The sequence below is a fragment of the Canis lupus genome, chromosome 26, assembly GCF_048164855.1.
Source record: "Canis lupus baileyi chromosome 26, mCanLup2.hap1, whole genome shotgun sequence".
In the NCBI taxonomy this organism is placed as follows: domain Eukaryota; kingdom Metazoa; phylum Chordata; class Mammalia; order Carnivora; family Canidae; genus Canis; species Canis lupus.
Window position 1 is genome coordinate 35,043,335 of NC_132863.1, and position 26,985 is coordinate 35,070,319.

The following is a 26,985-nucleotide window of genomic DNA, read 5'->3' on the forward strand; positions in this document are numbered from 1 at the left end:
GTGACGGGCATTGAGGCGGGCACTTGATGGGATGAGCGCTGGGTGTTATTCTATATGTTGGCAAATTGAACAACAATAAAAAATAAATTTAAAAAAGTTATTAATTCAAAGGTATGCATGCCCCCCATTGTTTGTAGCAACATTGTCTAAAATAGCAAACTATGGGAAACAGCTGAAATGACCATCAATGGGTGAATAGATAAAGAAGAGGTGATATATTCATATATATATTGGAATATTCAAATATATATGTTGGAATATTGGAATATTTATTTATTTATTTGTGAATATTGGACTATTACTCAGCCATCAAAAAGAATGCAACTTTGCCATTTGCAATGACATGGATGGAGCTAGAGAGTATCATGCTAAGTGAAATAAGTCAGTCAGAGAAAGACAATATATACTTTCACTCATATATGGAATTTAGGAAACAAAATAGGAGTACCTGGCAAGCTCAGTCAATAGAGCATGCAACTCCTGATTTCACGGTTGTGAATTCAAGCCCCATGTTGTACATAGAGATTACTTTTAAAAAATAATATCGTTTTAAAAAGAAGGAAACAAAGCAAATGAACAAAGGGAAAAAGAGAGAGAGAGAAATAGAAACCAAGAAACAGATTCTTAACTATAGAGAGCAAACTAATGGTTAGTGGAAGGAAGGTGGTCAGGGGAATGGGGTAAATAGGAAATGAGCATTAAGGAGGGCATTTGTCATAACGAGCACTGGATATTGTGTGTAAGTGATGAATCACTAAATTTTACACCTGAAACTAATATTACACTGTATGTCAACTAACTGGAATTTAAATTAAATTGTGGCGGGAAAAAGACAAGAAAGACTTCAATGAACAACTTAACTTTACAACTTGAACTAAAAAAAGAACAAACTAACCCAAAACTAGCAGAAAAAAGGAAATAATAAAGATTAAGCACAGATCAACAAAATAAAAAAACAGGGATCCCTGGGTGGCGCAGCGGTTTGGCGCCTGCCTTTGGCCCAGGGCGCGATCCTGGAGACCCGGGATTGAATCCCACGTCGGGCTCCCGGTGCATGGAGCCTGCTTCTCCCTCTGCCTATGTCTCTGCCTCTCTCTGTCTCTGTGTGTGTGTGTGTGTGTGTGTGTGTGTGTGTGTGTGTGTGTGTGACTATCAAAAAAAAAATTTTTTTTTAAATTAAAAAAAAATAAAATTAAATTAAAAAAACAATGAAGAAAATCAACAAAACCAAACGTTGGTTCTTTGAAAAAAAATCAACAAAATTGACAAATATTTAGCTAGATAGACTAAGGGAGGAAAAGCAATTCTCATATTACTAACATCAGAAATGAAAGTATAAACATTACTACTGATTTTAAAGAAATAGAAATGATTATACGACTGTACTAGAAGCAACTGTATGCCAACAAATAGGATAACCTAAATGAAATAGATACATTCCTTGAAACACAAACCCTACCAAAACTAATCATGCAGTACAGAAATCTGGATATATTTATATAACTAATTTTTAAAATTGAATCAGTAATTTAAAATCTCAGCAAAAATCTCCATCAAAGAAAGTTCTGGATCTCAGCAAAATACTATCAAACTGAATTAAGCAGTATATTAAAGGATTATACATCATGATCAAGTTAAATTTATTTCTGAAATTCAAAGACAGTTTAATGTATGAAAGTCAATCAATATAATATATCACATGAACAGAATGAAGGGGAGGAAAACCACAAGATTATCTCAACTGATACAGAAAACGCATTCAACAAATTTCAACACCCATTCATAATAAAAGCAAACTAGGACTAGAAAGACACTCCCTCAACATAATAAAGGCCATATGTGAAAAAGCCACAGCAAATATCATATTCAGTGATGAAGGAATTAAAGCTTTTCCTCTAAGATCAAGAGGAAGAGAAGGATGCCTGCTTTTACCATTTCTATTCAACATAGTACTGGAAGTTCTAGCTAGAGCAATTAGGGAAGAAAAAGAAATAAAAGTCACCCAAACTGATAACGAAGAAGTCAATCTACCTCTGTATGCATATTATAGGATGTTATATATAGAAAATCCTAAAAATTCCACAAAAAAATCAGAGTTAATAATTGAATTCTGAAAAGTAGCAGATACAAAGTCAACACACAAAAATCAGTTGTGTTTCTATCACTGAACAACCTGAAAAAGCGATTATGAAAACAATTCCATTTATAATACCATCGAGAATAATAAAACATTTAGGAATCAATTTAACCAAGGAGATGAAAGACTTGTACAATGAAAACTACAAAACATTGCTGAAAGAAATTGGAAGATATAAATAAATGAAAATATATCAATGTTTATAGATTGGAAGAATTAATATTAAATGTCAATACTACTCAAAGTGATCTGCAGTTTCTTTCTCTAGCACTTTATTTATTTATTCATGAGAGACACAGAGAGAGAAAGGCAGAGACATTGGCGGAGGAAGAAGCAGGCTCCATGCAGGGACCCTAATGTGAGTGGGACTCGATCCCAGGACTCCAGGATCATGCCCCGAGCCAAAGACAGATGCTCAACCGCTGAGCCACCCAGGCGTCCCTGATCTGCAGTTTCAATGCAATCCCTATTAAAATTCTAATGATGTTTTTGCATAAATAGAAAACCTCATCCTGAAATATGTATAGTATCCCAAAGGGACTCCAAATAGCCAAAATAATCTTGAAAAAGAAGAATAAAGCCAGAGGACTTACAGTTCTTGCTTTCAAAACTTAATACAAAGCTTCAGTGAATAAAACTGTGATACTGGCATAAAGACAGACATATAAACCAATGGAATGGAATGGAAATCCCAGAAATAAACCTTTGAATGTATAGTCAAATGATTTTTTGACAAAGATACCAAGACCAGTCAATCGGAAAGGGCAGTGTTTTCAACACATGGTGCCGAGGAACTACATATCCATTTGCAAAAGAATGAAGTTGTACCTTCACCTAACACTAAACAAAAAACAAATCAGAATTGGATCAAAGACATAAATGTATGACCTAAAACTACAAAACTCTTAGAGGAAAATACAGGGGAAAACTTCATGACACAGGGAAGAACTTCACGACTTTGGATTTAGCAATGATTTCTTGAGTAAGGCAGGAAAGGCACAGATAAAAGAAAAAGTAAGGGATCCCTGGGTGGCTCAGCGGTTTAGTGCCTGCCTTCGGCCCAGGGCGTGATCCTGGAGGCCAGGAATCGAATCCCATGTCAGGCTCTCTGCATGGAGCCTGCTTCTCCCTCTGCCTGTGTCTCTGCCACTCTGTCTTTCATGAATAAATAAATAAATAACTTAAAAAAAAAAGAAAAAGTAGATAAACTGAAAATTTAAAACCTGTGCATCAAAAGACATCATTTCTAATGGCTGAGTAATATTCCATTGTATACATAAACCACATCTTCTTTATCCATTCATCTTTCGATGGACACCGAGGCTCCTTCCACAGTTTGGCTATTGTGGACATTGCTGCTATAAACATCGGGATGCAGATTACTCAGCCATTAGAAACGACAAATACCTCCCATTTGCTTCGACGTGGACGGAACTGGAGGGTATTATGCTGAATGAAATAAGTCAATCGGAGAAGGACAAACATTATATGATCTCATTCATTTGGGAAATATAAAAAAATAGTGAAAGGGAATAAAGGGGAAAGGAGAAAAAATGAATGGGAAATATCAGAAAAGGAGACAGAACATGAGAGACTCCTAACTCTGGGAAATGAATAGGGGTGGTGGAAGGGGAGGTGGGAGGGGAGTGGGGGTGACTGGGTGATGGGCACTGAGGGGGGCACTTGATGGGATGAACACTGGGTGTTATTCTATGTGTTGGCAAATTGAACACCAATAAAAAATAAATTTATAAAAAAAAGACATTATCAACAGAGTAAAAAAGACAGAACTCTTAAAATTCAACACCAAAAGAACAAACAACTAGATTTTAAAATAGGCAAAGACTAAAATAGACATTTCTCCAGAGAAGATGTGCAAATGGCCAACAAGCACATGAAAAGATGTTCCACATTACTAATTATTATGGAAATGCAAATCAAAACTTCAGTGAGATACCATCTCATCCCATTAGGATGGCTACTATCAAAGCAAAATAAAAAAAAAAGTATTAGCAAGTATGTGAAAAATTAGAACCTTGTACACTGTTGATGGAAATGGATGTACAATGGTGTAGCCTCTGTAGAAAACATTATGGCAGTACCACCAGCATTTTTCATAGAGTTGGAACAAACTATCCTAAAATTTGTATGGAACCAGAAAAGACCCCAAATAAAGCAAAGGAATGTTGAAAAAGAAAACTGAAGCTGGAGGCATCACAACTCCAGATGTCAAGCTGTATTACAAAGCTGTAATCATCAAGACAGTACTAGCACAAAACTGGTGCATAGAGTAATGGAACAGAATAAAAAACCCAGAAATTGACCCTCAACTCTATGGTCAACTAATCTTCCACAAAGCAGGAAAGAATATCTAATGGAAAAAAGTCTCTTCAACAAATGATGTTGGGAAAATTGAACAGCCACATGCAGAAGAATGAAACTGGATCACTTTCTTACACTACACACAAAAGTAGACTGAAATGGATGAAAGATCTAAATGTGAGACAGGAATCCAACAAAATCCTAGAGGAGAACACAGGCAACAACCTCTTTGAACTTGGCCACAGCAACTTCCTGCTAGACATGTCTCCAACGGCAAAGGAAACAAAAGCAAAAATGAACTTTTGGGACTTCATCAGGATAAAAAGCTTTTGCACAACAAAGGAGACAGTCTACAAAACTGAAAGGCAACCTATGGGATGGGTGAAACTATTTGCAAATGTTTTCTCAGATAAAGGGCTAGTATCCAAAATCTATAGGGAACTTGTCAAGCTCAACACCCAAAATCCAAAAAATCCAGCCAAGAAATGGGCAGAAGACATAAACAGACATTTCTCCAAAGAACACATACAAATGGCTAACAGACACATGAAAAAGTGCTCAGCATCACTTGGGATCAGAGAAATACAAATCAAAACCACAATGAGATACCACTTCACATCAGTCAGAATGGCTAAAATGAACAACTCAGGAAATAACAGATGTTGGTGAGGATACAGAGAAAGGGGAACCCTCTTACACTATTGGTGGGAATGCAAACTGGTGCAGCCACTCTGGAAAACAGTATGGAGGCTACTCAAAAAGTTAAAATAGAACTTCCTTAGGACCCAGCAATTGCACTAGTAGGTATTGATCCAAAGGATGTAAATGCAGTAATTCAAAGGGGCATATGCATCCCAATGTTTATAGCAGCAATGTCCGTGATAGCCAAACTCTGGAAAGAGCCCAGATGTCCATCAACACATGAATATACAATATATGGTATATAAACCATATCTTGTTTATATATATATATATATATATATATATATATATATATATATATATATACCCTATCCTGTCTACACACACACACTGGAATACTAACCCATCAAAAATGAAACCTTGCCATTTGCAACAACCATGGAACTAGAGGGTATTATGCTCAGTGAAATAAATCAGTCAGAGAAAGACAAATACCATATGATTTCACTCCTGTGTGAGATTTAAGAAGCAAAACAGATGAACAGAGGAGAAGGGAAGGAAAAATAAAATAAGATAAAAACAGAGAGGGAGGCAAACCATAAGAGACTCTTAACTATAGGAAACAAACTGAGGGTTGCTGGAGGGGAGGGAGGTGGAGAGGATGAGGTAACTGGGTAGTGGGCATTAGGAGGACACTAGATAAGGAGCACTGGGTGTTATATGCAACTGAAGAATCACTCAATTCCACCCCTGAAACTAATAATACACTATATGCTAACTAAATTGAATTTAAATTTTAAAATAAATTTTTAAAAAGAGATACTCAGTACATTCTGCCCTCATATCTGGATGCAGAGCAGGACCTGGGAGAAGATGGAAAGAAATATCATCACAAAGACTCTGATCTCTTTCCCCATCTAACCATCCCCTTCCATCTCCTGTAGGGAAATAAAAGCTTAGGAGAAAACCTCCAACCCTTCTTCTGTGTAGCCTTCTCTGGGTCTGGTAGATCACTTTCTCCATATGAAATTCCATATCCAGTACCCTGAAACCTGTCCCATCTACCAGGCTCTCTTCATCAGATCCATTCATGATCTGGCCGCTTCCAAACCTCATTAATTCTATCTCCTGTTGCCAGAATCATTATCCGCAAGTACCATTTCTGTTTTTCAGGCTCTTGATCCGAGACATGCAGTGTCTGTGGTTAAAATTTTAACCTAATATCCAGGTCTCCCGCATCTGCCCCATATTATTACTCTTTCCTACACTGGGCTTTTGTCTCAACTTCACTAGTCTTTTTATGAGTAGCATGGATTTTGAGAGAGGAAAGCGACCTAAAAGATCCTCTAATCCAATTCTGACCTATTGTACATACTGGAATTGAAGGTCTGAAGTGTGAGGTGACTTGACAAATGCCCCATTGTATCTCAGAGTTTCCTTTTTGTCTTATACCTCTTATACATCAACATATATATATATATATATATATATAACATATATATATGTGTGTGTGTGTGTGTGTACGCATATATACATATATATAACAGAATATTACTCAGCCATCAAAAAAAGAAATCTTGCCGTTTGCAATGATCTGGCTGGAACTAGAGGGTATTATGCTAGGTGAAATAAGCCAGTCAGAGAAAGACAAATAGCACATGATTTCACTCATATGTGTGATTTAAGAAAGAAGACATAGGAGAAGGGAAGGAAAAATAAAATAAGATGAAAATTGAGAGGGAGGTAAACCATAAGACACTGAACTCTAGGAAACAAACGGGGTTGCTGGAGGGGAGATGAGTGAGGAGAAGGGATAATTAGATGATGGGCATTAAGGAGGGCACTTGAAAAAAAAAAGGAGAGCATTTGATGTAATGAGCACTGGGTGTTATATGCAACTGATGAATCACTAAATTCTACCTCTGAAACTAATACAAACCCATACAGATCAACGAGGAAAGCAAATAAATCAATCCATAACCCATAGCCGCAGTATATTGAGGAAATAGAGAATGCTGCACGTTTCAAGCAATCTATGAGCAAAGAAATAAAACATGGAAATCCAGCAGATTTGGACTAGTACTACTGGGAGTCTATAGATGCAGTGTGAAAATTCGTGAAAAAACTCACTGAAATTAAGTTGGAAAGCCACAAGAGGGAGCTCTCACACCACACTCTTCGTCCTCAATTGTGGCGCCAACAGGAAATGTTCCTCGCAAGTGGGTAGTACCTTAGCTGTTTAGTACTTTGCGATCACAGCAAGAGAAAGGTTTTCCTCTTCCCCTGGCAATAACATAGTCAATAAGAGATTATCACAATGAAAAGCCATTCTACTTGGAACTCCCAGTTACCTCTATAAAAAAGATTCCTCTCCTTTGATCTCTGGACTGGCCTATGGTTCTGTCAAAGCTTATTTGCCCTAAATTGCAATTCTCTGCTATTTCCAAATTAACCCATTTTTGTTAGTAGGATAACTGACGGTTTTATATTTAAGGTTAACAGTATAATACATTGAAATTTAAGAAATAAAACAAATAAGCAGGGGGAAAAAGAGAAAGAGGCAAACCAAGAAACAGACAGGTAACTATAGAGAAATGATGGTCACCAGAAAGGAGGTGGCTAGGGGGATGAGTTAAGTTGGAGATGGCAATAAAGGAGTGCACTTATTGTGATGTTTATGGGATGTTGTATGGACATGCTGAATCACTATATTGTACATCTGAAACTAATATTTACACGGTATCTTCACTAACTCATTTAAATAAAACTTCCAAGAAAAAAAAACAGTATAATACATTATATTAACATAATATAATAACAATATAAAATTGATGGTTTTGTATTTAAGGTTATATTTAAGGTTAACAGTATATTTACACGCAGAGACTTCAGAGACTGCATGGAAATGAGGAGATGGGAGCAGAGGGCTTAGCATAGAGGAAATGAGGAGATGGGAGCAGAGGGCTTAGCATAGATAAAATCACCCTCACAAAAATAAAAGTCTGAATATGAATGGAGGAATACTGAGAATAAGGCTGACACTTGGTAGATTGGATCTCTGGTTCCTGAGAAACCATAAGGAAAAGATTTCAAAGTATGAGGGACACAAACAGGCAGACATGGGAAGACACCACTTCTTGGGGAATGCATGGTGGTGTGGAAAGGGAAGCTGCTCTTGAAGACTTAGTGGCAATGGGTGGGCAAGAATGAAGCAAGAGGAGACATCAGTGGGTCCTTAGGGCCCAAACACCTGATTACATAAGTTACTCATTTCCAGAAGAAAGAGTCTGAATGAGCCCATTCTCACTTAAACCATTTCCATTTGACAATGGACTGCCTCTGTGCACATCCCGTTTTAAGACTTCGTAGGTCAGATAATTCCCAATTTATGATGGAAAATTCAGACGTTCAGTCTTTTACCAGCGTCCACTAGCAAGTAAAGAGCTGCTTCTCAAATGGAAAGCATCTGTCAAAAGAAGAGGACAAGGCTTGAACTCAATACTCCAAGTGTTTGTTCTCTGATTCTCCTACTTGGACATGCAAAAGTTCTATCCATCATCTTAATCTACCATGGACACATTTAGTAAAATGTATATGCTAGGTGCTAAGACCCAGCTGGCAGGCAACTTTCAACACATCCTGATCATGCTGCAAAATATTTTCTTAATTTGGATCTCACACAAAACTAGCAGCTTTACATTCCCCTAAGGAAATAAATGAGAGGAGAATGCCCAAAGTGTCTTTTGGTATCTCCAAAATCCAAAGACACCCACCACACATTGTATCTTTCTTCAAGGTGAGCAGTACAAGGTGCAGAAACTTGTCGCCTGTCTCAAGGGACTATCCCCATATGCACCAACCCACAGGATCTCTGGAAATTTACTAATATTAAAAGTCCTGGATATCATCAGGTGTATCTCCTATACTCTGGCATGCACATGGTAAAGCACCTAGGATACCTACTACTTCCCCAGGATCAGTTAGCACAATGTAAATGACATGAGAGACCAGCATGATTTCCTCTGGGATGTCAAGTGATCAAAGTCTCTTCAATCTCTATTATGTCACAGAGCTGAGGAGATGACTTAGTCCTGATTAAGAGAGTGAGATACCACCTCACACCAGTGAGAATGGGGAAAATTAACAAGGCAGGAAACAACAAATGTTGGAGAGGATGCAGAGAAAAGGGAACCCTCTTACACTGTTGGTGGGAATGTGAACTGGTGCAGCCACTCTGGAAAACTGTGTGGAGGTTCCCCAAAGAGTTAAAAATAGATCTGCCCTACGACCCAGCAATTGCACTGTTGGGGATTTACCCCAAAGATACAGATACAATGAAACGCTGGGACACCTGCATCCCGATGTTTCTAGCAGCAATGTCCACAATAGCCAAACTGTGGAAGGAGCCTCGGTATCCATCGAAAGATGAATGGATACAGAAGATGTGGTCTATGTATACAATGGAATATTCCTCAGCCATTAGAAACGACAAATACCCACCATTTGCTTCAACATGGATGGAACTGGAGGGTATTATGCTGAGTGAAGTAAGTCAATCGGAGAAGGACAAACAGTGTATGTTCTCATTCATTTGGGGAATATAAATAATAGTGAAAAGGAATATAAGGGAAGGGAGAAGAAATGTTTGGGAAATATCAGAAAGGGAGACAGAACATAAAGACTCCTAACTCTGGGAAACGAACTAGGGGTGGTGGAAGGGGAGGAGGGCGGGGGGTGGGGGTGACTGGGTGACGGGCACTGAGGGGGGCACTTGACGGGATGAGCACTGGGTGTTATTCTGTATGTTGGTAAATTGAACACCAATAAAAATTATTTTATTAAAAAAAAAGAGAGTGAGGTACGTGGCTGAGTCTCTACATGTGAGAAAGCTGCTTCTGATTATCAAGACAAAGGGTTGGGAAGAGAGAATTTGCTAGGCGCATGGCTAGAGTAGGAGAAGACAATAAAAATACAGAAGCCATGACAACCCTGAGGCCATGTGTTTGTCACACACAGCAGCCTGATCAATGATTTTCTGCAAGCCAGGACTTGGTTTTTTGGACACCCAGGTCATGGCAGAATGTGCTTTTGCTCCCTCCTCTGCCTCCGTGAGATTCAGTCCTTGCAGGGGTCTCACTCCCCCACTCGCCCTACCACAGGGGTACACAGCTGTTCCATAGGACAGAACATGGAGTGCTGACCAGGGAAACATTCCTCCCAGCCAAAGCATTCTAGCTGTAGCCTCTTTGTCACTGGGTGGGGTGGAGTGTCGAGAGAGCTCCGTAGAACACAGGCTGGGACACCAGCTGTCCTGATGGAGAAGACCAGCTGCATCAAGTAGAATTCATGGTCCAAGGTGCTCGTGCTGGTGGCAAGAAATAGCTCAGCTGGCAGCATGGTGTACTCACGTGATAGAGAGCACTGGATGTGGATGTGGGAGCTCATACCCTAATGGGCCCTGGCAAGAACTTTGGCTCTCTTAATAGTCTCTCCCAGGGTGTTTGGGGCATGGCCAAGCACTGGGAAGATGCTTGCAGAGTCAGGCTATGTGAGGAAGCACCAAGTAAGAGCTCCTGCAGAGCATGCTCTTACCGCCCATCTACATCTGATGATATCTGTGCTGCTGGTTGATCTTGATCTCTCTTTCCTGAGGCCTCCTGGTCAAGTGCAGCTCCTAGGAGAGGTGCACTTAATTTGGATCTCACATAAAACTAGCAGCTTTATATTCCTCCAAGGAAATAAATGAGAGGAGAATGCCCAAAAGGAGAGGTGGAGAAGCTCCTTTAATACAGTAGCCCTGTGATGCTTCTGAGGTGGGCCAGAGGCTCTGGCCTGAAAGAGGTAGGTTTCCTCCTCTAGACAATCCTTCACTGCTGCCCAGCAGGAAACACAAGACTGGAGTGTACCACTGCACACCTGCCTCCAGCAAAGCCTGCTGGCCTCTGAGTTCTTTGCACTTGACTCCATGTCCCCACTGGGCACATGTGACCCAGTCCCTGGATTTAGTCCCACGACCATCTCAGGGCCTCTCTGCTGGCACAGAGTGGTCAGGAGTCAGTCCCCCAATGATTTAGATCCACTGATTCACCATGAGAGCATAGCTCCCCTCAATAGGCAGTTAATCCTTGGTAGCATCACCATGAACCCCCTATTCTCTACTATGTGGCTTTTCCCTGGATTAAAAAAGAGAGAGAGTGAGACCATATGGAGGGATATTGAGGAAAAGTGCATCCCGTTCCAGGTCCCATCTCAAGAGTGGCCATTCTGATGGAGGATGGAGTGGGAGATATTAGTGAAGGCATTCACTTGTTTTCACCATAGTGGAGGAGCAATGAGCAAACAGGGAGTCCACGCAAGCATCCCCCCCCCCCCAACCAGCCATATCTTGATCTCTCAGTCTCTTGGCCTTGAGCATATTACTTAACTGCCCTTGGATTAGTTTTCCTCATGGTTTTAAAGGGACAGTAATCTGAACCTCACAAGGAGAATGGGAAGAACGGGAAGGGGTGGATTAATTAAGAAGAGGCCTCATTGGGATCCCTGGGTGGCGCAGCGGTTTGGCGCCTGCCTTTGGCCCAGGGCGTGATCCTGGAGACCCGGGATCGAATCCCACATCAGGCTCCCGGTGCATGGAGCCTGCTTCTCCCTCTGCCTGTCTCTCTGCCTCTCTCTCTTTCTCTCTGTATGACGATCATAAATAAATAAAAAATTAAAAAAAATAAAAAAATAAAAAATAAAATAAAATAAAATAAAAAAAAGAAGAAGCCTCATTGTGAACCTCCTACTCTGTGACCAATGTCTAGCCCCACCTCCCTCACGTTTAACTTGGCCCTTCTGATCCCAGGCTAAGGAGTGTTCTTCTTAGCTTTGGGAAATATCACACATGAGCAGTTTCTCCCCTGAGAATACCGGTTCAGCGAGCAGATCAACAGTGAGGTTGGGCCTCAGGGGCCTGGCAGGGGTGTTGCGGCCAACAGGAGAGAGAATAGAAAAGTATGACAAGGGGAGAGAAATCAGAGACCTGGACCCAGCAAATGGGGCCACTCTGGGGTCTGCCCTAAGTCCTCAAGGATCACAAGCACTGGGAGTAAAATAAGCAGGTGTGTGGACATTTGTTCTGGTTTATTTGACAGAAACAAGTTCAGACAGCAGCGAAGGTGCATTCTTGTTGATATCCTCCTGCCTAGGATCTGAGGTTCTTGTTCCTTGGTGTGAAGAGAGCAGAGGAGCAGGATGCACAGCCCAGTCCCCTTGCCCACTCACTAGCGACTCATGCAAACATTCCCACAGAAGGTTGGACAGCATATAGCGTTCACTTCTGGACACTTTAGAAAATATGAACAATGATTGCTGCAAAGGTCCATGCTGGGCTTCTTCTCACAGGCCTTTTGACCTAAAAGGAACAGGAGTAGGAGCAAGATCAGTGGAACCAGATCTCTTGAGAGCACTCCTTTCAAGCTTAAAGCCTCTCCAAAGACCCCAGGACCTAGGTCCCACTCACATCATCTTGGACTTTTAAGGGAACTCACTTTCTGCCCTTCACCCAATCCTGGCAATTGGTAGTATCTTAAATTCTATAATCTCTTTCTGTCCCTCAACAGATAAATCTCAGTGCCTAGCCTTCCTGGGCCCTCTCCATACTCTGCAGCCAGGACTCTGTCTCTCCTGTTAGTCATGGCCTTGGTGAATATTCTCCCTAGAATCTATACTCTGAGAAACCAGCAGAGTCTGAGACATCCTGCAGATGCTCTCCACTCTCCAGAATTTTCAGGGTCCAGAGAAGAAGACTTGCCATTTTGCCCCCTCTCTCCTGTCACTGTCCCTGACTCCAGGGCCCTTGCCCCTTCACAGAAAATACCACTTGCACTCTCTTTCCCTTCCACTGTCACCATCCTGGCCCCTCCAATGATAACTTGGACTTGACTTTGAACACCCCCAAACTTGCTTTCCCAGGGTCCTTTCATTCTACACCTACTCCCACCAACATTTCTGGATGTAATGTGTCACGTATGTACAGAAATCAAAGAATAGTTTTTTGGTTTCCCCTCATGATTCTCAGGCCATGATGTACCTTTCACTACTGAATGTACCATTTGTGTCTGGGTATTTGGAATGGAGAATCAAAAGGTAGAGGTTCCCCCTCCATCCACATCACATTCCCAGAGGTGGGTAAAGGGGCTAGAGGGCCATGGTTTGGAGGACCAGAGTCTTCATAGTGCTGTGGTCTGATAGGTTTCAATTCCCAGGTCCTCCTCAAAAGGGACATAGCCCCTCCTGGTCCTCTTCCCCAGTCTGTTCCCTAGGGCATCACCTACTTGGCTTCCTCTTCAGTTCATGGTACCCTCCCTGGACTTGCAGCAGCAGCATACAGAGGAGCAGGATGAGCAGCAGAGCCTGGGTTGGCATGACTCTGGTCAGAGTGGAATGCTCTCAGTCTGGCCCAGACTTCTCTGGAGAGTTGGGAGATCCTCCTTGGCTCCTCCCTCCCTCCACTGGCCAAACAAGGAGTCTTGTTTCCTCCCCTTTGCCTGCCCTTACCTGTCCTGTTCCCTGTGGGACTTTGGCTTCTGTAGGTCACTCCTGCTGTCACATGACTAACCCCTTCCTTTGCAAACAGAATTTCTCCCTGAAAGATGTATTTCTATATTCTAGTTACAAGATAATTTACAGAAAAGAAGAAAGCATTATTTTTGTAGGAAGATATAAAAACAACCTCAGTCCATCAATGGATGAATAGATGAAGATGTAGTATAGATATAGAGATAGATCAATAGATCAATAGATAGATTATTCAACCCTAAGAAGGAAGGAAATCTTGCCACTTTTGACAACTTGAATAAAACTTGAGGCACTGTGATAAGTAAAAATGTCAGACATAAAAAGACAAATATTGTATAATATCGCCTCCATGGAATCTAAAAATTCTGAACTGCTAGAAACAGAGTAGAATGATGGTTACCATGGGTTGCAGATTGGGGAATGGGGAAATGTTGGCAAAAGTATAAACTTTCAGTTATAAGATGAATAGATTCTGGGGATCTAACATACACCATAGTACTTATAGGTAACAGTACTACTTGAAAGTTACTAAGACACTAAGTCTTTTGTGTTCTCACCACAGATAAGAAATGATAATTATGTGATGTGATAGAAGTGTTAGATCACTTTACAACACATAAGTATATCAAATACATTGTACACCTTAAATTTATACAGTGTTATGTCAATTATATCTTAATAAGGCTAGAAAACAATATATTACATATGTTTTATATATATATAATTATATATATTACACACATGTACTTTTCCCAGCTTGAAAAAATTTTGAAATATACCAATTATATCTGGTAAAGCTGGAAATATATATTAACACATATTTTCCAGATTTACTAATATATTAATTATAATTAATAAAATATAATTAATAAAATATTATTATAATAAAATATCTAGAGAAAGACTAGAGGAAGACATGAGAAAAATAGGGGCACATAGTAAGTATCTTAGAGCTCAGACAGAAGAGGTGATCTGTCAATCAAGAGGAGGTGGTCATTGACCATAAATATTGTGGAGAAATATTGTGGGCTCTCAGAAGCGAAGTTGATTTTCCCCTAAGAAGAGCAAAAGGGGAACCTATTTTTGGACTGGACTCCCAATAGGCATTGAAACTGGGAAGAAGATAGCAATGAAAAGTTGAACCCTATTCTGATATTCTAAACTAATACAATCTCCTTCAGTACAGAGGTATAGTTAATTTTTAAAATCTATGATATTTGTATTTTTTAAATTTTTTTATTGGAGTTCAATTTGCCAACATACAGCATAACGCCCAGTGCTCATCCCATCACGTGCTCCCCTCAGTGCCCATCACCCAGTCACCCCAACCCCCAGCCCACCTCCCCTTCCACTACCCCTTGCTCATTTCCCACAGTTAGGTGTCTCTCATATTTTGTCACCCTCCCTGATATTTTCACTCATTTTCTCTCCTTTCCCTTTATTCCCTTTCACTAATTTTTATATTCCCAAAATGAATGAGACCATATAATATTTGTCCTTCTCCAATTGACCTATTTCATTCAGCATAATACCCTCCAGTTCCCTCCACATCGAAGCAAATGGTGGGTATTTGTCATTTCTAATGGCTGAGGAATATTCCATTGTATACATATACCACATCTTCTTTATCCATTCATCTTTCAATGGACACTGAGGCTCCTTCCACAGTTTGGCTATTGTGGACATTGCTGCTAATAAACATCGGGGTGCAGGTGTCCCAGCGTTTCACTGCATCTGTATCTTTTTTTATTGTTTTAATGAATTTTTTAAAGACTGTATTTATTTATTCAGGAGCGACACAGAGAGAGGTGCGAAGACATAGGCAGAGGGAGAAGCAGGCTCCCTCCAGGAGCCCCGGGACCATGACCTGAGCCAAAGGCAGGCACTCAACCACTGAGCCACTCAGGCATCCCTGATACTCATATTTATAGTTGCAGTGATATGTAATAAAATTCATCAATAGAATGAAGGGAGGGGATCACACAATCATCTCAACTGAAACAGAAAAAGCATTTTACAAAATGCACCACATTCACAAAAGTAGTAATACAAGGAACTTCCTCAACATAATTAAAGATGTCTATGAAAAATACACAATTCTCATATTCAATGGTGAAAAACTAAAATCTTTCCTCTCCATATCAGGAATAAGACAAAAATGCAGCTTTCATTACTGCTAGTCAATATTGTATTGGAAGTTTTAGCCAAAGCAATTAAGCAAGAAAAAAAAGCCATCTAAATTGGAAAGGAAGAAATAAAACTCTATTTGCAAATGACATGATCCCATGTAGAGAAATTCCCAAAGAATCCACACAAAAAAATTAGTAGAATAAACAAATTCAGCAAGTGTGTTCTAAAACCCGCAATTAGCAATCCAAAAACAAAATTTAAAAAAACAATTCACTTTACAATAAAATATAAAAGGATAAAATACCTAAGAATAAATTTAACCATGAAGGTGAAAAATTTGTGCACCAAAAAATACAAAACATTGCTGAAAGAAATTAAGGAAGACCTAAATAAATTAAAAGATATCTCATATCTGTGGATTGAAGGATCTATGACATTAAAATTGCAATACAATGTAATCCCAAATAAAATTCCAATGGCTTTTCTTGCAGACATGAAAAGCCAATCCTCAAATTCATATGGAATTTCAATGGGCATGCCATATATACAAAACAATATTAATAAAGTACTACAAATTGGAAGACTCATATTTCTCAATTTCAAAACTTACTACAAAGCTACAGTAATCAAAAGAGTGTAGTACTGGCATAAGGATAGACATATAGATGGATAAATAGAATTGAGAGTCCATAAATAAACCCACACATCTAGGGTCAATGATTTTTAACAAGGGTATAAAGACCAAGAATAGTCTCATCAACAAATGGTACTGGGACCCTTGATATTCACATAGAAAAGAATAAAATTGGATCCCCACCTCACATCATATACAAAAATTAATACAAAGTTGATCAATGATTTAATTATAAGAGTTATAAAATTCTAAGATGAAAGCATAGAGATAAATCATCATGACCTTAGATTAGGCAATGAATCATTAGAAAGGGCATCAAAAGCATAGCAACAACATTAATAAAATAGATAAATTGGACATTATCAAAATTAAGAACATTTGTGCAGGGATCCCTGGGTGGCGCAGTGGTTTAGCGCCTGCCTTTGGCCTAGGGCGCGATCCTGGAGACCCAGGATCGAATCCCACGTCGGGCTCCCGGTGCATGGAGCCTGCTTCTCCCTCTGCCTGTGTCTCTGCCTCTCTCTTTCACTGTGTGCCTATCATAAATAAATAGAAAAAAAAATTAAAAAAAAAAAAGAACATTTGTGCATCAAAGATTCTATCAAAAAAGTGAAAAAACACCCCATAAAGTGGGAGAAAATAGTTGAAAATTATATGTTTGATAAAAAGTCCAAAACCCAGAATATAAAAAGAAGTCTTACAATTCAAAAAAGATAAATAGCCCATGTGTAAAATTGCAAAGGACTTGAATAGACATTTCCCCAAAGAAGATACAGAAATGGTCAGCAAGCACATGAAAAGATGCTCAGAAGGGAAATGCAGATCAAAAACCACACTTAGATACCACTTCACACTCACATGAATGGCTATAATCCAAAAGAATGAAAATAGAAGAGTTGGCAAAGATGTAGAGAAATTGGAAATCTTATGTGTTAGTGATAAAAATATTAAATAGTACAAAGAACTATGGAAGCAGTCTGAAATTTCCTCCAAAGTTAAACATATGACCCATCAATTCCACTGACAGACTTACACCCAAAAGAATTGAAAATAGGTACTAAAAAAATACTTGTACACAAACATTCACGCTGCACTATTCACAATCACCAAAGGGTGGAAACAACCCAAATGTCTATTAACAGATGAATGCAAATTGTAGTATATACATGCAATGGAATAGTATTCAGAGATAAAAATCAATAAAGTACTAGTGCATACTACAACATGAATTAATGTCAGCAACTGCAGAGATAACATTTCTCACTTAGTTTGGCAAAAATTTAAAAACATGACCATACATGCCATTGTGGGAAACACCCATGCTCACATGGTTGGTGGCAGTACCAAATAGTATAAACTTTATGGAGTAGAATTTAGTGGTATTCCAAGAAAACTATGTATAAATTTACCCTTTTAAACAACAATTACACTTGTAGAAATTTACCTTGGTGTTACACCTCCAACAATACAGAAAATATGCACATGGCTGTTCATTGAAGCATACCTGTAATAGCAAAATCTTGGAAAATACAAAAATGCCCCTATAAAGGAGATTGACTGAATGTCTAAGTTTGTGTGCACATGGTAGTATACAACACAATTGTAAAAAGGGGGAAATTGCTATGAACTGCCTCAAGGTAATTTTCAGGATATATTGTTAAATGAAAACAAGTTACAAATGAGTGTATTGGTGCAATAAGAAAAAAAGGAAATTAAGGATTCAAGTAACTGATTACCTTTATCTTACACAAAAGTTTCCACAAAACTGCTATTCAGCACTTTCTATGAAGTCAGTGCAAATTTACTACAAAACCAAGCAAGGACAGTGTGAGAAAGGAAGGTTACAGTCCCAGCTCTTATGAACATAGGTGTAAAATTCCTTAAAAATAGCAAACTGAACCAAATGATATGAAAATGATAATATCCAATAATCACATTAGATATGGGAGAAATGCAAGAATGATTTAAGGTTAGAAAATCTGAAGTGGGAGTGCCTGGCTGGGGCCAGTCAGTTGAGCGACAGACTCTTGGCTTTGGTTTGGGTCATGATCTCAGGGTTGTGGGACCAAGCTCCACGTAGGGCTCTGAGCTCAGCATGGAGTCTGCTTGGGATTCTCTCTCCCTCTACCTCTACCCTTCCCATTTGTGTGCTTGTTCTCTCTCTCTCTCTCTCTCTCTCTCTCCCGTAAATAAATCTTTTTTTTAAATAAATCTTTAAAAAAAGAAAATATGAAATATAATTCAACATATTAACAGGAAAAAAGCAATAAATATAATTTCACATAAATTAAAGAAATTTTTCTTGTCAGGAATGAAAGAATTTTCTAAACCTATGATAAAAGATGTCTATGAGAAACCTAAAACAGACACTATCCTAAAAGGGGAAATTTAAGAAGCTTTCATTTTAAATCAGGTATCAGACAAGAATATGCACATCCTTACTTCTATACAAGTCCTGGCCTGCACAAGGAGGCATTTGAAATGGCATAAAGTTTGAAGAGAAAAAATACAATTGCCATAATTTGCAGATGATGACTGACTACCCAGAACACTATAAGGACCACATCAAAAAATTAAAATCAACAGAGAATTTAGCAAGGTAGCTAGTAACAGACAGTACATAAAAGTCATTTTTCTACATTAGCAACAGAAAGAAGTACTAAAAAAAATTATCCACTGCTTACAATTTTATTTTTAAAGTCCAAGTCCATAGGAATAAATATAATGAAGACATGCCAGAACTCTACATGGGAAAGATTATTAAAATTTTGTAAAAGGACATTAACAAGACCCAAACAGATGAAAGACATAATAAGGCCAAGATTAGAGAATGAAAGGAGGGTAGATGTGAAAATACTACCTGGTCCTGAGGAGGATGTGGTTGGGAGGTAACTTGGATGTCTGTCATTGGAATACACAAAGAAAGGCTGGTCACAGCATGCCTCTGCTTTGCCCTCCTTCATTCTCTCGTCCTCTGAGCTGTGTCTGGTCAAATCCAGCAGTCCTCAGCCAAGACCTACCTACTCATCCTGCCAGCAGCATGAAGTCTGCACTGCTTCTCCAACTCCTATTGATTCACTTAACACCACAGCAGGTGCCTGGGAGCCCCAAGCAACATTTTATGAGTAGGTTCTGGGTCTGGGCTCTGGGGAGGGATGCAGCATTTGTAGAGATGAGAGGATCTGAGGGCTGAGGATACACATTATGGAAAAAATACAGTATCATGTTCAAGGGTCCTAGTTTTACTGTCAGTAAGATCCAGGTTTGAATCTCTGCTGTGTGCTTACTGAGTGGTCTTGGACAAAGTGTCCGGGCCTCAGATTTTATCTTTGCAATGGATATAATGACACTGGGACAGTTGGGAGAAGAAACAGAAATAATGCATGCATACTAGAGCACTCTTAATGGACCATGATAAATGCTCAATAAGAACTACTGTAAATGTTATCAGCCTCATCACCCAGTGTAGTCTTGCTGCCCTAGTTTCTTCATGGATGCTTGCACCAACTTTTCAAGCATTAAAACCGAAGCGCCTGGGTGGCTCAGTCGGTTAAGAGTCTGACTCTTGGTTTCAGCTCAGGTCATGATCTCATGGGTTGTGAGATTGAGCCCTGCGTTAGGCTCTGTAGCCATCAGAGAGTTTACTTGAGATTTTCTCTCTGTCCCTCCTCCCCTCTCTAAAATAAATAAATAAATCTTAAAAATAAAACAGAGAAGAAAATTAAGTTGGTAGAACTCAAGCCAGAACCTACAAAATCTCTGCCTTGGAAAATATTTGGGAAGGAAGGAAGGAAAGTCTTACATTTTATTGCACATTTTAAACATTCAGAGGTACCTACACAATTACCAGTGACTATCACCAATGGCAAAGTATAGAGTCCATCTCAGCAGCCACCATTGCCCAGCTTAACCTAATGAGTGCTGACCACAGTTATGTTGACCTTGACCAATACCAAATGGGAAATGAACTATTATCCACTATACCTCCACTCTCCTATGAGGAAAGCATCCTCAGAATACTGAGGGCTCAGAGAGGGGTATGTGTACTATCTCAAGTGTCTAGGGAGGCAAGTTTCTGTTTTAAGAATTTCAGAGAGGGCCCACACATTTGTAAGACTGAGGGAGGCTAAGCTAGATGGGAAAGAATGGGGGAAGGGTAAATTTGGAGAATCAAGGACTAAAATTTGAAGAGAAACACAAAAAGGTCCCTGAAAGACTGGTAAGTCTTTGTAAGTAAGACTGGAATCACATACCCAGAAGAGGAGGTAAACCTGAGAAGGTCCACCTCTCTGAGATCCCTGGCTCACAGACTCCTTCCCCACACTGTCCTATTGATTCCCAAACTCCCCAAAGTGGGAACCAGTTCCAATTTTTTTGCACTGAGCTAGTGAGCCATGGGATGACCAGGAGACCCAAGGTGAGTGCTGTATACTGGCCTCTGCCAAATTGTCAACAATTTGAGCCTTGGATTTTTTTCTCTAGTGCCATTTGCTGTTCCAATTATAGCCCCAACTTCATTTTTTTCTTTTTTTTATAAATTTACTTTTTATCGGGGTTCAATTTGCCAACATATAGAATAACACCCAGTGCTCATCCCGTTAAGTGCCCACCTCAGTGCCTGTCACCCAGTCACCCCCACCGTTTTTTCTCCTTTCCCCTTTATTCCCTTTCACTATTTTTTATATTCCCCAAATGAATGATACCATATAATGTTTGTCCTTCTCCAACTGACTTATTTCACTCAGCATAATACCCTCCAGTTCCATCCCCGTTGAAGCAAATGGTGGGTATTTGTCATTTCTAATGGCTGAGTAATATTCCATTGTATACATAAACCACATCTTCTTTATCCATTCATCTTTTGATGGACACCGAGGCTCCTTCCACAGTTTTAGCCCCAACTTCATTAATCATTTGTTTCTTCCAGGTCAATATGATACCCTATGGACTCCCTTCTAATTGCAAATACTTGCAAAGCAATAAGTCAACCGGGGCTTATAGAATACTCCACCTATAGATTTGCCCCAGAGAAAGGTCAAGTCACAAGGTACAAAAATTATGGCCTGGCTGGGCTTCAACAACAGGGATAATTGTACTTATCCTTAATGCCTTGGTGTTCAGGAACAGAGATAAGAATGTGAGTTGGAGCCCTACAGAAGGATCTCCTGGTGGAGGTATTCTTGACTTTGACCCAAATACTGAGGGATGAGGGAAATGGGATATTAGCATGAAGATGTTTATTCTTCTCTAATAGTAGAAAATGGGACAACCTGGTGCTCTGGCTTCCTTAGCAGAAGAAACCTGAAAGAAAGAGAAGCCAATCTTTATACCTTATTCCAAAATACTCACCCTCGGACAGGATAAGCACTGAGTGTTATACTATATGTTGGCAAATAAAAAATATACAAAAAATAATAATAATAAAATTAAATTTTAAAAAATAAAAACAAAACACTCACCCTCAATCCCACGGAATAAGTTACCCCTAGAACTCACTTGTGATTTGGGTTCTAGCATTCTGATTCCAGTATCTTCAGTGTATTGTTTGGTCTTTATCATTTCCCAAAATATTCCTTCCCATTCATTCTTTCTCTACACAAATAACATACGTTAGGTCAACTTTAGGACAAACTATGTTGTTAGTGAGAGGTTGTACAACCCACTTGGGGCTACACAGTGAGTCAGTGCAAATGCACCTACACACCCCTTTCTTGCTTACCACAAACTGTTCATTTCCTCAAATATGAAGTATCTGATCTTGCAAGGATGTTGAATTGTCAATGAGTGCAGGGTTCTGCTGACCTCTGTCTCCAATCAGATACCCAAGCCTCAGTTTTCCCTGCCAAGAACTCAGAGAAAGGCAGCAGCTAAGGACAACATCTGATTCCACCTCCCTATAACTACAGGGGGAAGATCAGGGAGGCTGGTTTTCTGATAGTTCCTAGGACTTTTGGAGTTCTGGATGTTACTCCAGTCCATTGTTTAGGCACTTCTCTTTTCTGTTCTGTATTCCAGAGTATATCTTGGAACCCCCACCCTGCAGATCAGATCCTGGAAACTGCACTCAATTCTGTACAATGCAGGAAGATTGCAAAAACGGACTTCAGTGCTGTTCTGCCTTCTGTGGGATAGTCTGTTCATTAAACAAGAATATAAATTATGACAGGTAAGGGGCTTCTCTTGCCCAGTTCTAACCCAGTTGCTTTGGGAACTCAACAGAAGAGTCTCTTACCAGCCCCTATACTGGATCTATTTTTCTAACATTCTCCTTCTCTTTACCAAGGATAATTTTCTTAAATGCCTTGAGTAAAAGAGGCTTTCTCCATTCCCAAACTACATAATGTTTCTCATCACCACATTTGTAAATCTCAAAATATGCCTCTCTAAACACAACCACAAACCACTCCATCAACAGACCCTCCCTGTCCCAGAATCCACCTTTATCCTGAGGCCTGGGACATTATATCTGGGCTACAAGTCTCACCAAAATCCCAAAGCCAATCTGTTTTCTTTGTTTTTTGCTTTCCCTCTTTCACCAAATACCATCCTTTGGCCCCCAGTTTCCTGGGCTCTGGGGATTCTTCAGCCTGAGCAAAGCTTTGGTTAGCTGCTGAGGCATTAGCACTGGCCCCAAATCTGCTGAATGGAAGTGTTCCTAGAGCAGAGAAAGGGCATTAGGGAGTTATGAGACAACTGGTTTCTAATTCTATCTTTCAACTATGACTTTCTACTACCGTGAGGAATACAATTCTCCATGTTTGCCTTTCTTTCTAATGCATAAGATGAGTACTCTTTATTCTAGCCTTGTGAGGTTGGTACAAAGACTCACAAGGCAAGAGACTCAATCAGTGACCCTCTAAATTGTCTTGTTCTTTGCTGTATTCCCTCCCCTGAGCACAATAACCAACCTATGAGACAAGACACAGAGTGATGAAGTAGGGGCTCAGAGCCAGATACTCAAACCCAAATCCTAGCTCTACCACTTCTTAGCTGAGTAAACTCAGACAAGTTAATCAACCTCTCTCTCTGAGTGTCAGCTTCCTTATCTTTAAGACTTGAACAACAATAGTGACATGAAAATAAATAACACATGCAAACTCTAAAGACATTACTTGACATCTATTAATTATTCAGTAAGTTTTACAACTAGGCAACCATATCTCATATCTCTCTTAAGAGATTAGTCTTCAGAGTGAAACTTCATACCTTTCAGGCTCTACCATGCAACACAGAAGCATAAGTATGACTCTTTGTTGTCACTTGTTTCTTTGAGGTTCTGCTTTCCCCATGGCAAGAAAGCTTAGCTTCATGGTCTAGTTTTAATGAGGGAAGTAATGGAAAATTAAGTATTGTATTTCTAAGAGAAAAACTGCACCAGAGAATATTTGAGAATACTTTTTTTCTACAGAACCAGTCACAAGAACATAAGAAAGGTCATGGTACAACCTAACCTTACACCTAAAATAATTGGAAAAAAAGAACATCAAATAAAGCCTAAATCCAGCAGGAGAAGAGAAATAATAACAACTAAAGCAGAAATCAATGGTATAGAAATAAAAAAACACTAGAAACAGATCAACAAAACTAGAAGCTCTTCTTTGAAAGAATTGACAAGATTGATAAACCCTTAGGCAGACATCAAAAAGAAAAGGGAAAGGACCCAAATGAATAAAATTGTGATTGAAAGAGGACAGATCACAACCAACATCACAGAAATACAATTTTAAGAGGATATTATAAGCAATTATATGCCAACAAATTACACAATTTGGAAGAAATGGATAAATTCCTAGAAACATATAAACTACCAAAACTGAAACAAGAAGAAATAGAAAACTTGAACATACCCATAACCAGCAAAGAAATTGAACCAGCAATCAAAAGTCTCCCAAAAACAAGAGTCCAGGGCCAGATGGCTTCCCAGGGGACTTCTACCAAACATTTCAAGAAGAATTAATACCTATTCATCTGAAACCGTTCCAAAACATATAAATGGAAGGAAAATTTCCAAGCTCTTTCTATGAGCCAGCATTACCTTGACTCCAAAACCAGACAAAGACCCCACCAAAGAGGAGAATATCCCTCATGAACACAGATGCAAAAATTCTCACCAAGATACTAGCTAATAGGATTCAACAGTACATTAAAAGGATTATTCACCACAACCAGGTGAGATTTATTCCTAGGCTGCAGGAGTGGTTCAACATCTGTAAAATCAATCAATGTGACACACCACATTAATAAAAGAAAGGACAAGAACCATATGATTCTCTTGATAGATGCAGAAAAAGCATTGGACAAAATCAGCATTCTTTCTTGATAAAAACCCTCCACAATGTAGGTATAGAGGGAACATACCTCAATATCAGAGAAGTCACACACAAAAACTCACAGTGAATATCATCCTCAATAGGGAAAAACTGAGAGCTCTCCCCCTCTTCCCATTCTCACCACCGTTGTTCAACATAGTACTGGAAGTCCTGGCCTCAGCAATCAGACAACAAAAAGAAGTAAAAGGTATCCAAGTTGGCAAAGAAGAAGTAAAACTCTTGCTGTTTGCAGACAACAGGATACTCTATGTAGAAAACCCAAAAGACTCCACCCAAAAATTACTAGAACTGATACAGGAATTCAGCAAAATAAAATCAATGAACAGAAGCATGTTGCATTCTATATGCTAACAATGAGGCAGAAGAAAGAGAAATCAAGGAATCGATCCCTTTTACAACTACACCAAAAACCAAAAGATACCTAGGGATAAACATAACCAAAGAAGTAAAAGATCTGCACTCTGATATCTATTAGAACCCTTAGGAAAGAAATTGAGGAAGACACAAAGAAATGGAAAAACATTCCATGCTCATGGATTGGAAGAGCAAATATTGTTAAAATTCCTATGCTACCCAAAGTGATCTACACATTCAATGCAATCCCTATCCAAATACCACCAGCATTTTTCACAGAGCAGGAAAAACAATCTAAAATTTGATGGAACCAGAAAAGGCCCCAAATAGACAAAGAAATGGAAAAAGAAAACCAAAGCTAGAGGCATCACCATTCTGGAATTCAAGGTCTATTACAAAACTGTAATCATCAAGACAGTATGGTAATGGCACAAAAACAACACATAGAGCAATGGAACAGAATAGAGAACACAGAAATGGACCCTCAAAATTCTATGGTCAACTAATCTTCCACAAAGCAGGAAAGAATATCCAATGGAAAAAAGACAGTCTCTTCAACAAATGATGTTGGGATTGGTCAGCCACATGCAGAAGAACAAAACTGGATCATTTTCTTACACCATACACAAAAATAGACTCGCAACGGATGAAAGACCTAAATGTGAGACAGAAATCTATCAAAATCCTAGAGGAGCACAGGCAACATCCTTACTGAACTTGGCCACAGCAACTTCTTGCAAGACACATCTATAAAGGCAAGGGAAACAAAAGAGATAATGAACTATTGGGACTTCATCAGGATAAAAAGCTTTTGCACAACAAAGGAGACAGTCTACAAAACTAAAAGGCAACCTATGGAATGGGTGAAACTATTTGCAAATGTTTTATCAGATAAAGGGCTAGTATCCAAAATCTATAAAGAACTTACAAACTCAACACCCAAAACCCAAAAAATCCAGTCAATAAATGGGCAGAACATTTATGAACATTTCTCAAAGAAAGATGTACAAATGGCCAACAGACACATGAAAAAATATTCAATATGACTCGGCATCAGGGAAATACAAATCAAATCCACAATGAGATACCACTTCACATCAGTCAGAATGGCTAAAATGAACAACTCAGGAAATAATAGATGTTGGTGAGGATGCAGAGAAGGGGGAACCCTCTTACACTGTTGGTGGGAATGCAAACTGGTGCAACCACTCTGGAAAACAGTATGGAGGCTATTCAAAAAGTTAAAATAGAACTTCCTTAGGACCCAGCAATTGCACTAGTAGGTATTGATCCAAAGAATACAAACACAGGGGGATCCCTGGGTGGCTCAGCGGTTTAGCGCCTGCCTTTGGCCCAGGGTGTGATCCTGGAGTCCTGGGATCGAGTCTCACATCGGGCTCCTGGCATGGAGCCTGCTTCTCTCTCCTCCTGTGTATCTGCCTCTCTCTCTCTATGTCTATCATAAATAAATAAATCTTAAAAAAAAAAAAAAGAATACAAACACAGTGATTCAAAGGGGCATATGCACCCCAATGTTTATGGCAGCAATATCCATGATAGCCAAACTATGGAAAGAGCCCAAATTTATTGACAGATGAATGGATAAAGAAGATGTGGTATATACATGTACAATGGAATATTACTCAGACATCGAAAAGAATGAAATCTTGCCATTTGCAACAACCTGGATGGAACTAGAGGGTATTATGCTAAGTGAAGTAAGTCAGTCAGAAAAAGCTAAATATCATATGATTTCACTCATATGTGGAATTTTTTAAGATTTTATTTATTATTCATGAGAGGCACACAGAGAGGGGGGGCAGAGACACAGGCAGAGGGAGAAGCAGGCTCCTCACAGGGAGCCTGAAGTGGGATTC

General features: G+C 39.3%; 3 protein-coding genes across 16 annotated transcripts in view; 1 reads left to right on the plus strand and 2 right to left on the minus strand.

Annotated features, from left to right (window-relative positions):
- Nucleotides 1–19,769, minus strand: part of LOC140618536 (protein WFDC11-like) — a 59,028-nt gene extending 39,259 nt beyond the window's left edge. For 6 of the 14 annotated variants that reach the window (XR_012018636.1, XR_012018635.1, XM_072801230.1 and 3 more), the window contains exon 1: nt 19,285–19,422. The gene's annotated coding sequence lies outside the window, so the exon portion shown is untranslated. Of the gene's footprint in view, nt 1–7,231; nt 7,385–8,408; nt 8,568–8,874; nt 9,067–19,284; nt 19,423–19,444 lie in introns of those variants that run through there. The other 8 variants (XM_072801231.1, XM_072801226.1, XM_072801232.1 and 5 more) reach the window with 5 other exon arrangements.
- Nucleotides 12,205–14,274, minus strand: WFDC10B (WAP four-disulfide core domain 10B). Its single transcript, XM_072801238.1, has 2 exons — nt 13,417–14,274; nt 12,205–12,494 (listed from the first exon to the last, which is right to left on the minus strand). Exons 1-2 carry the CDS (start codon nt 13,505–13,507, stop codon nt 12,364–12,366), a joined length of 222 nt encoding a protein of 73 aa, XP_072657339.1. The 5' UTR covers nt 13,508–14,274; the 3' UTR covers nt 12,205–12,363.
- WFDC13 (WAP four-disulfide core domain 13) lies at nt 19,355–26,609 on the plus strand. Its single transcript, XM_072801224.1, has 3 exons — nt 19,355–19,549; nt 22,440–22,590; nt 23,833–26,609. The coding sequence occupies exons 1-3, from the start codon at nt 19,363–19,365 to the stop codon at nt 23,990–23,992; spliced, it is 498 nt and encodes a 165-aa protein (XP_072657325.1). The 5' UTR covers nt 19,355–19,362; the 3' UTR covers nt 23,993–26,609.
- The last annotated feature ends 376 nt before the right edge of the window (nt 26,610–26,985 follow it).

Bases quoted from the DNA above. Each gene is read 5' to 3' on its own strand.
- WFDC10B (XM_072801238.1), bottom strand. From the start codon at position 13,507: ATGCCAACCCAGGCTCTGCTGCTCATCCTGCTCCTCTGTATGCTGCTG. The intron at 12,495-13,416 runs GTAGGTGATGCC...TGTTCCTTTTAG, and splicing joins TGAACTGAAGAGGAAGCCAA to GTCAAAAGGCCTGTGAGAAG.
- WFDC13 (XM_072801224.1), top strand. From the start codon at position 19,363: ATGCCTCTGCTTTGCCCTCCTTCATTCTCTCGTCCTCTGAGCTGTGTC. The intron at 19,550-22,439 runs GTAGGTTCTGGG...TCTGTATTCCAG, and splicing joins CCCCAAGCAACATTTTATGA to AGTATATCTTGGAACCCCCA. The intron at 22,591-23,832 runs GTAAGGGGCTTC...TTTTTTCTACAG, and splicing joins AAGAATATAAATTATGACAG to AACCAGTCACAAGAACATAA.